An 11,211-nucleotide genomic window follows, 5' to 3' on the forward strand; every position below is an offset into this window, starting at 1 on the left:
ATGAGGTTAAGGGGGGGGGGGGGGATTGCGAGATGTAAATTCAGAATTCTGAGGAAAAAAGAGAGAGAAAGTTTATATCTTTCAGTTCTGAGTTTATATCTCGTATTTCTTTTTTTCTTAGAATTGCAAAAAAAGTCTCAATTGTGAGATATAAACTCAAAATTGAGAGAAAGAAGTCTGAATTGTGAGATAAAAAAAATCACAATTACCTTTTTTATTTTTTCATTCTGTGGCGGAAACAGGCTTCCCTAGACCACGTTGTTCATTAGCCTTGTTACCTCATTTATAAGCCTCATAACCTTGCTAAGGATTTGTAATAATGCCACTGCTGTGTGCTATTCAGCAAATGGCCTTCACTTTCATTTACAAAGGGCCTGTTAAAAGAATGCATAGACCAGTTGAATGGATTCTGGGTAATCAAATTTTCTGTTGCTCTATGAATGAACAATACAAAGCCCTTAATAGGCACCTGTTTGAAGGGACGTGTCTCAAAAGCCAGGCAATTGCTGATTCTTTCGGTCACAGGAGCTAATCCATAGAGATTCTCAGGCTATCTAGCGTGGGGGGTTGGTGTCCGTCTCCGCTCTCATCATTTATCATCTCAGGATGGATTGAAAAAAATGAACCCGCTGCCCCCGTTCTCGGCATCTGTTTCCATCTCTCCTTCAAGCTAGTTTCGCTCTTTGCTCCTGTTTTGCACACAGAGACACAGACACACACACACACACACACACACACACACTTACCAGTATGCCACTCCTAATCAATGAAAGTTCGTATTCAGTCGGTGAATGTTGTTTAAACGTCAGAATCCTTCACCATGGTCTGATAAACAGAGATTGTCACACAAACCCTGTTATTTTTCTCTCTCTCTGTGTTCTCGTAGCTGGTAGCAAATGCAGTGTTGCTGGTCGGCGTGAATCTGTCGGGTGTGTTTGTTCGAGTCCTTACTGAGCGCGCCCAAAGGAAGGCCTTCCTACAGGCCAGAAACTGTATCCAACAGCGCCTGCAACTAGAGGACGAGAACGAGAAACAGGTCAGACACGCACGACATGTGCATGGCATACACACAAACAAACAGCTACATGTTTTAGATGAAATTATCAGCTGTTTCATTTTCTCCCACAAGTTAAAGTTGAAGGTTTGACAGGTAATTTACCTTGCAAGATTGCTTTCATTCCCCCCTGACTTGCTTATAGGTCAAGCTTTCTCTGCAAACACACACTACCTCCTGCACACACAGGTGCATGTACGCTAAGGCACACAAAACAGTTGTGAGATCGGGTCTAAGGTCAGGTGCTTGACTTAGTTGGTATTCAGGCTGTATGTAACTATAATGCCATTACAGCCCACCAAAAGCACCTCAGAACAGGCTCGTGATGCTATGAGTGTGAGTAATGGCTTAGCATTTTCATTTGGCTTACTAGCTTCAAATGTAAACTTTGAAGTCAACATGGACCTTTTTTAGTTTCTTAATGTGTGCTTTTGCTTTATTTTAACAGTACATGTTTTTGCAAAAGAAAAAACAGCTCAACTCAAAGTTGATTTGGAATTTGATTTGGAATGACAGGACCTGGAATTTAATGAATTGCAGTTAAACAGGTATGGCTTTCTGGGAAATCAAGTGTTCTTTTGTCTGGTCTATAAGACCTAGAGTACAAAAATTGGGGTCAGTAATTTTTTTGAAAGAAATGTATATTTTAATACTTTATTCAGCAAGAATGCATTAAATTGATTGAAGGTGACAGTAAAGACTTGCACTGATACAAAAAAAAAATCAAATAAATGCTTTTAAACCAGGGGTGCCCAAACTCGGTCCTGGAGGGCCGGTGTTTCAATTCCACAAAAATATTGAACCGAATAACTGTTTTCAATGTTGATAATAATAAATGTTTCTCGAGCAGCAAATCAGTATATGATATCTGAAGGATCATGTGACACTGAACACTGGAGTAATGACTGCTGAAACATGCTTTACATGACATAAAAAATACATTATGAAATATATTAAAATAGAAAATATTTATTTTAAATTGTAATAATATTTTACAATATTACTGTTTTAACTGTGTTTTTATTTAAATAAATACAGTTTTGCTGAGCATAAGAGACAATAAAAATTGTCATGAATTTTAGGACAGCATAACAAACAGTGAAGCCGAAGCGCAAATATTTTATAAGAAACTTCCATGGGTCTGTCTAGATACCCAGCAGCACCTCTACTGTATAAGCCCAATCCTGAATGAAACAGGAGTTTTCTATACTTAGAGCAAACTCTTTGAAATACCTGTTGGCATATTTGCGGGATGGACATTTCTGGAAAAAATGCACACGCAGCAGATTGTGATGCACTTATTCAAAGATTTTCTTGCAGCGGCAACCTACCGGAGCAAGCCTGATCCACCATCCCACTTTATTTCTCAGTGACACTGCTTCATCTTTAGCTGTCATTGTGGATTATATCAACGATAAAGAATGTGAATCAAATAGCAACATTAGCATAACTTATCTCACTCACCGAGCTCTGGGTAGATTGCAGTGGATAATTACTGAATGGTTTATAAATTAAGTGGAGAGGGGCATAAGATGGAAAGATGCAAAACACACTCATACAAACTAAAGCAGAGAGGACACTTTCCCCTTGTTCCTTAGCGACTGAAAATTGGTTATAATTGTTTGCACATGACTCATCCACCTCCTACCCAACAAACTCCTTGAATAGAAGGTAACAACACCCACTCTATACACAGAGGTGGACAGTAACTAAGTACATTTACTTGAGTATTGTACTTAAGTACACTTTTTGAGTATCGGTACTTTACTACACAAACTCTAATGCACGCCTGTGCACTCGCTGCAGAGATATGGAGCAGTCTGTGATCTCTCCATTTGCACATACAGATGATCTGTCATTCATGTCAGCAAGAATGGCTCATGTATTGATTTCAAAAGTATGAGGGTTTCTGGGGCAGATTAATTAAATCACAAGGAGGGAGAATATTTGAGTAAAAATGTTTATTATATTATTTATTTATTTTTTGATTAAATGGAAATTTTAAATGGAAAAGGGGAGGCCGGAGAGTCTCGAATATGTTTTGTTTCAAACTCTATAACTTTTTTATGCTTTGAATAATAGTATTATTATTTATAAATCTAATAATTGTAACATGTCAATGCAAGGAAGAGTCAAGGTAGGATCCAAATGCAATCAGTGGAACATTTAATAAAACAAAAGGTAATCCAAATCCAGAAACATAGAACCAAACACAGAGAGAACCAGGAAACAGAAACAACATGCTACAACTTCGCAAAGACAACGACTGACTCAGACTGACTAAAACACAGAACTATTATACACAGAGACACTAACAAGATGACAAGGTAACAAGACACACCTGGGAAAGTAATCAAGAGGACCAATGAAACAAAAGAACTACAAAATGACTACAAAAGGCACTCTAGACAGGAAGTAACACAAAAGTCCAAACACAAGACAGGGGAACATGAGTCAGATCATGACAATAATACTACTAATAATAATCCCATATTTATTTTATTTATTTAGAAAAAATAAAATAAAAATATATATACATACAGTGCCTTGCGAAAGTATTCATACCCCATTCATTTTTTCACATTTTGTTGTTAAACTGCTTTAAATTACTTTTTTTCCACACCAATCTACACTCCATACACCATACTGACAAAGCAAAAACAGAATTGTCACAACTTCGTAAATGTATTAAAAATAAAAAAAAACTGAAATAAGTACATTGCATAAGTATTCATACCCTTAACTAAATATTTAGCTGAAGCAACTTTACAGCCTCAAGTCTTTTTTGTTTGATGCGACAATTCAATTCAAGTTTATCTGTACAGCGCTTTTCACGATACAAATCATTGCAAAGCAACTTTACAGCAAATTAAGTTTCTACAATATTTAGTGGTAGCTTATCAGTGGTGACTATCAGTTAATGTACATATGGTAGAAATGTACGGAGAAATCAATTAAAGACATAATCAAACAGACGATGAACACTATTAACAGCAATTATTATATGATGCAATCAAACTTATAGCAGAATGTGGTAGTTCTGTATGTTGTTTCAGGGTTAGCATAATATATTACAATTTAAAAGCTAAAAGTTATTTTAAAGTGTAATAATATTTCACAATACTACTGTTTTCTATATACAGTAGTTTATATATATATATATATATATGCAGCACATAGATATCCAGTTGATATCCATGTAATTATAATTTTTGTCAGCAAGGAAAAACATCTAATCTATGTATAACAGACACTAGTATTCATTGTTTTTAAGTTTCACAGTCAATGAAAGAGACTTAGGCAATTATAGTCATGCTGCTACAAACTCTCAAACCAACTCTCAGCTCAACTTTTGAGTGAAGGTGAGTGACAAAGCAAGCTGTTGGGTTTAACACAGGTGGTATGGCTCGCTGGGGTTTGCTCATCGAGAAGGCATTTATCACCTACTTTCAGTAACGCATGGTTTGGCAATAAACTCTATGCGTTTCCACGGAAACTTACCTTTGCCATGCCAACCAACTCCAACGCTCAGGACTGTGATCTCTCACAGAGTTTGGCCACTTAACAGCTATCAGTGAGTTCATTAGATAAAACGTATACAGATAACAGAAGTAGCCAGTTTTAAACTAACAGTAACCATAATACAATGGCCATCACAGTCATTTTAATGGGTTTTTTTATGGAGCTGTTCAGGCGTGATGTCAATTTGCATGCCACCGGAAGGCCATGGCTTCCCTTGGAAATTTCCATGTCCAAGGTGGCACCTCATTATGTTACGGGGCAGACAAGACGTGAGACGTACGGATCCATTTGCAAACTTTATTCAAAGGCGTGGTCAGAAACAGGCATGGGTCAGACAATGGCAAACTGGTATGGAGAAGACAAGGCAAGGGCAATCCGGTAAACAAGCGAGGGTCAGTCGACGGCAAACGGAATCCAACAGGGCGAGACTAGAGGGATAAATCCAGGTACACAGGCAAAGATCAGAACATAGGAAAACAGACAAAGCAAGACTCCGCTAAGGCTAGGAAAACTAAGCAGGCTCCGTAAGGTAGCTATCAGCTAAACAATGATATTCACTAAAAAATACTCAGCCCCTTGACGGGGGTAAGAGTGACTGTTATATAGGGAAGGTGTGATTGATGACAGCTGTGTGCAATCAGTGCTGTGTGCAATCAACTGTGTGTGTAATCAGTGCAATGGATGATGGGAACTGTAGTCCGGGTGAAGTGCAACAGTGGTGTGGTGCAAGAGTCCATAGTAGTGGAAGGGTGACCTCTGGTGGCGAGCAGACGGAAGTTCATGGACCGGATTCGTAACACATTAAGTTGGTTGAGCAAATGTCTTAAAGGTGCTGAATGTAACTTTTTGACTGTACTAAAGCATAAAAATCCCATTATATGTTTGCAGATATTTAGGAAACATGCTAAGTTCATGTACTTTTTCACGTTCACAATTTTTTTTTTTTTTTTTTTTTGTCGACCAGAGGAATATTAAAACGCAGAAAAATCAACTCATTAACTTACAGCGTAAGGCTTGTTGCCTAACATTGTCGGTTGCGCTCGTTCCTTGTTGCATCTGGCAACCCGTGTGAGAGTTGAGTCTGAGGAGGGGGGCGAAAGAAACAACACTCTCCAATATTTGGAATTTGGACTGCAGTACTTATTTCAACCACTAGTTGTCAATATTACATTCTGTAATTCATTCTGTAATGAATTCTGCAGAGTACTAGAATAATTTATTCTTTAATTCAATTGAACTCTTTCCCCACCATTGACGGAATTTTCCAGCTTTCTGTGTTTTGACTGTTATACGGTAGGGGGCGCTATTAGGCATCTTTTGAAACAGTACTGAATCTTAGGATCAAAATACAGATGAAGAAGAAGCAGAAACAAGCGATCACATATGCAAGCAGATGCATATGTAAAATAACGCGATCAAACATTAAACAGCATATAAATCAAAACTGCCTACATTCCTGAATGAAATGTCAACCCAGGAAGTGGTATAGGACTGTGTAAGCTTTGGGGGTGTTGATGGAAACAATCTACTCCATCTATGATTTGAACATCGTTCTGAATCCAATCCAGATGCAGCCTTCAACAAAAATGCAATTTTCTTAGCGTTTTGTTCAAAATGTTTTTTTTTCTTTTTTTTATGAAACCGCATTAAAGTGTTGATTAAAAAAAGTATGCATGCAGCTAGATAAATATGAGTTTTTGGTTTAAAAGCAGAGACCATATTTTTTTCTTTTGACATATTGCATGTTCAGATATTTATACAACAAAATATTCTGGGGGCCATGAAATTTTGTGAAAATGATCAAAAATGTTGGCAGTGGCTGGCAACTTAAAAAAAAAACTGCTGGGGAAAGAGTAAATAAACTTGACTGAAGACATTCAGAAACTTGCTCTTTATCCTAAAATGTAATGGTTGCATTACAGGAACGCCTTCTAATGAGCCTGCTGCCCAGAAATGTTGCCATGGAGATGAAGGAGGACTTCCTGAAGCCACCAGAAAGAATCTTCCATAAGATATACATCCAACGACATGACAATGTCAGGTACAGAAAGAACGAGAGAGAGTGTTTTTCAACAATCAAGCCATTCATGCTGAAAACCCACACTTGTTCAATGAATGAGAGGTGAGAGCACTACGTTCATAGTATTTTCCAGACTAGACAGTCAGTGTCAGTTCCATTGTACTTAAATTGTGATTGCGAATACTGAATCAGTGAGTCAATAAGAGTCAACAACTCTCCACTCACGCGCAGTCGTCTAAGTTCCTGAGTCTGGCTGCCAACCAAAGCTCGCACAGCGTGTACGGCGCCCACAGCGCTAGTGCTATCAACTCAAGAGCTGCTCAATTAACCCACACTGCCCACACACATGGAGAGATGGAGAGTGAGAGATGGAACAAGGCAGTGCTGGGGGGCAAATTCACACAATAGCACATACACACATATACACATATGCCATCTCAAAGACCCGTTCCAGCCAAGAGATTGGTGAGTGAAAGATGATGCATAAAAGTAACTTTTCCATGACTAACTGACTGTCTAAAAGATGAGGTTAATCCAGGCCCAGCTCCAGATCAAACATGAAGAGTGGGCTGTATCTATGAGCTCTATAAAAGCTATATGTTTGTACTCTCATTCATCTGCCGTGTTTGCTTAGTTTTGAGATATAGGTTTTATTGAGTCCATAACCGGAGTCAGAAAAGCTATGTAACTAATGAGGCTGGAGCCAGTGGTTTATTATTATAGTTTTGAATTTAGATTTTAATTTTCTTTCAAGTTTATTTTCAGTTTGTCCTTTCAGTTTAGTTGGTTAGTGGTTGTTAGTTTTAGTTTTAGTTGTGTCATAGTTTCATTTTATTTAGATGTTATTTAAATCGCAGCATTACATTTTTATGTTAAAGAAGGCGGGTTATAAAGATCTTCATATTCTGTAATAAGTAATCTTAGTGTAAAACTAAAAATAATTTGTGGTCATTTAAAATTTTGTTTTAGTTGAATTCAGCATAAAATTGAAATTCACTTTTTTCTAAATTCATGTTATTGGTCTTTCTTTTCTTTTTGACTTTTTAATTTTTAATCAAAATGTCAATTCGATCTTCTGGTAAAATAACACTTTTTTCTGGTGGTGTACACAAAAAATGATGTAGAAAATTATTTTCACTCAGAAATTGCTAGTAAATTTCATAAATAATTTCAAAGAAATGGCATGTAACACACTGAAGTAAACAAAAGTTTGAAAGACTGAAATAGTACTTTCTTCTAAAACCTCCTCCAATAAGCTGTTTTATTTTACAACTTAATTTTTATTTTAAAATCATTTTTTACCATGTATACCGACTTCTCCAATCATTTGTCTGCTTAAACTCCACCCTTTTCTTACAGTCGACTGGAAGCTCTCATTCAGATCTGCCTCCATCCAATCAACTAACAATCGATAGAACCAAGTTGTCGCCCTACTGTACATTTTTTAGAGAATCTGTTTCACTTGAATGTTCATCACAATACAGTGTAAAAGATCTGTCACTACTTCTGTTTCATTGCATTTTTATATAGTCTTTATTAACAATAATAACACTACCAACATGATAATTGAATGATATAGTGCTGATTGGTTAATTGGACTATAGTAACCAGCCAAACCTTGACTCCTCAGTGAAACTCACGATTGGGTGGGATAAGTACCCCGTGGACCCCTGGCCTAGGCAAATCTGACTGACTGTAATGTTTTAATGAAAAAAGTCCAACAGATTCAGTAGACGCTATATACTGTATGTTCATTCAAAAGCATGTTTCTGATAAAACAGTCATTCACATGCCGTTAAAAAGAACAGTGTAAGGTCTCGTGAGAATCACCATAACCTGTTGTCCTCTCGTTCTGTGCAGCATCCTGTTTGCAGACATTGTGGGCTTTACCAGTCTAGCTTCACAGTGCACGGCCCAGGAGCTGGTCAAACTGCTGAACGAGCTCTTTGGGAAGTTTGATGAGCTTGCTACTGTAAGTAATGCTATTGACATGTACGTGTTGAGAGAAAGGACAGGGGAGCAAAAATCATATCATAAGGCTTGAGTCAGTGGGCATGTCAGTGGGCAAACTTATATGATTGCTCACAGTCTGCAATATGCTAATCAGCATTATAATTATAATCCCCATTAGTGGCCTCAGCTTCTCATAGAGTCCCTCTGTGCATTGCGGGAGAAAGGAAGCATTTGAGTTGGAAACAGTATTATCCTATCCACCTTTTTCTTCCCGTAAAAGTGGCCACGGCCATTTGTAAATTCTATGGGTCTGGCTTCCAGTCTCATCCGCGTCCAGCTATTTTTAGCTGTACAGAACCGCTCGTTTTGCTGCTTGATATTGAAAATTGGTGTGTCTTACCATATTATTTGAATGTGTTGTCTTAATTACGAACACACTGGTTTATAATGCAAACAGTTTTACCGTTTACTGCACATTGTTATTCTTCTCGTTATTTCCCTATAGCGGCTAATGAACCGGAAGTCTTGCCCATAGGCTTACTTCCGCGTTGAAGAAAAAGGTGGATAGCATCATAAAAATCACAGTGGACTAAATACTTCTGACTGAGAAAAATTCAACATGAATTTGCATACACTACTGTTCATGTGACAGTAAAGACATTTACAGTATAATGTTACAAAAGATTTCTATTTCATAAATAAATGATGATCTTTTGAACTTTCTGTTCATCATATATATATATATATATATATTTAAATTATATTATAGATTATATATTTTTCTTTTTCTTTTTCATAAAGAAAATGTGAGTGGTGAATGCACTTGCAAAACGTACCTTCATTGTTAGTCTCTCGATCCATTTTACTGTTCACCACATAAAAATAATAAGTTTGATCACTTTGAAAAATGTTAGCAAACCTTGTCCTGAACAAACAGCATAATTTGAAGTGATAATGTTCACAGAACAAATTGTGCAAGACAGATTATTCACAGAAGTTTAATAAAAGCTTAAGAGTTTGTTCTGATCCCTAACAATAGTAACAGAGATACTTGTCTTAGCAAACACTAGTAAATACTTCAGCAGCCCCTGACAGTAAATGCTAAATTACCATCCTGACAGCTGTGATTGTGTTTGCACTTTTCAAAGGTGCTTTCTGAGATCCTACATGAGCGTCTTTGATGTTGAATAACTGCAAATTACAACTGAAGCTTTTACTAGGCTTTTGCATTATTTGGATCTTTGTCATGGATTGTAATTATCAATCCTCCAATAAGTAAAACTGTGGTTTCTTGTGTATTAGAAAGAAATAAAAGCAGATTGGCTTCAAATTTTCGCTTTCGTAATTTTCCTTTCTTCCAACATTTTCACGGCTAACTTTGTCTTTCTGTATCCCCAAGTCAGCAAGCGTAAATCTAGGCTAAATACAATCTTTTCCAGAGAAAAGTAAGGCTTTTTGAGAAATGCAGCTCTCTGTCGCAAAAAACTAAAACTTTTGTCAAGTTTGACATTAGTTTGAAATTCAGACAACAGTTGGAAGTGAATGGCACAGATGGTGTATGTGTGTGTGTGTGTGTGTGTGTGTGTGTGCTTTGACAGGGGGTTTCCCACAGTCTCCTCCTGCCCTGTGGTGCCAGATGGTGCATTTCTAATGAAATAGAGCAATCGATCTGTTGAGTTTCTTCTTTTCTGTCTTTCTGTTTGTTTTGCTGTCTTTAGTCTAAAGTGTCTTATTGTTCTGTTGAATCAATGTGGAGGGTCTAATCTTGATAAATGTCTTTACTGCCAATTTTTATTAATTTAAGGAATTCTTGCTGAATAAATGTATTTCATTTAAAAAATAAAATCTTACTGACCCCAAACATTAACATTTTATTTTAAAAGTGCAGAAAGTTTGGTTTAAAGTTAAATTACATAAGCAAGTCATATTTACTTTGGTGACCATTTTCACAGCAGTGCTGATTTTTATTTTTTTATTTTTTATTTTTTTATTTTTTTTCGCAGTGCGTTGAAATCAAACAAGATTTTGCTATAGGCTTGTATCCATTTTGTGATCGAAAAATATGTCTGTTGGACTTAATGCAAGTTCCACATAAAGTGACAAGCACAAAAACAGTAACGTATTTCTAAAACTCTCATCTGCTCATTTAACTGTAAAATTCCTAATAGTTTGTTTCAGCAGTACCATAATCATTGTTTCATTCATTCACTCTTAAATTGTGTAAATATGTAAGAAATCAGATTCTGTATAACCTGGTAGATACGTGTTATTAATCCTCAGACTTGCTTTCAACTCCACCTCCCATTAATTGTGCTTTTGTGTATCTGATTGTCAGGAAAACCATTGCAGGAGGATTAAGATCTTGGGAGACTGTTATTACTGTGTGTCCGGCCTGACCCAGCCCAAAGCGGACCACGCTCACTGCTGTGTGGAGATGGGTCTGGACATGATCGACACCATCACGTGAGTGTTTGTGGCCAAATCTCATTTTGTTTTAACAGCAGTCACTGAGCCGGCCAGCCAGCCAGCAGCAGCAGCAGCTACAATCATCTGACAGACTGTATTTGAAAGCTATATAGTGATTTTATTTGTGTGGGAATGTGTGTGTGTGTGTGTGTGTGTGTGTGTGTGTGTGTGTGTGTGTGTGTGTGTGTGTGTGTAT

General features: G+C 37.1%; 1 protein-coding gene across 1 annotated transcript in view; it reads left to right on the plus strand.

Annotated features, from left to right (window-relative positions):
- LOC107697434 (adenylate cyclase type 1-like) overlaps positions 1–11,211 on the plus strand; it is a 34,732-nt gene that overhangs the window by 3,776 nt on the left and 19,745 nt on the right. The window contains exons 2-5 of the mRNA XM_016498221.1: positions 887–1,036; positions 6,499–6,617; positions 8,457–8,568; positions 10,885–11,012. Coding sequence (XP_016353707.1) covers positions 887–1,036; positions 6,499–6,617; positions 8,457–8,568; positions 10,885–11,012 — 509 coding nt within the window. The remainder of the gene's footprint in view (positions 1–886; positions 1,037–6,498; positions 6,618–8,456; positions 8,569–10,884; positions 11,013–11,211) is intronic.

This window comes from Sinocyclocheilus anshuiensis, unplaced genomic scaffold (genome assembly GCF_001515605.1).
Source record: "Sinocyclocheilus anshuiensis isolate Anshui unplaced genomic scaffold, SAMN03320099.WGS_v1.1 scaffold801, whole genome shotgun sequence".
In the NCBI taxonomy this organism is placed as follows: domain Eukaryota; kingdom Metazoa; phylum Chordata; class Actinopteri; order Cypriniformes; family Cyprinidae; genus Sinocyclocheilus; species Sinocyclocheilus anshuiensis.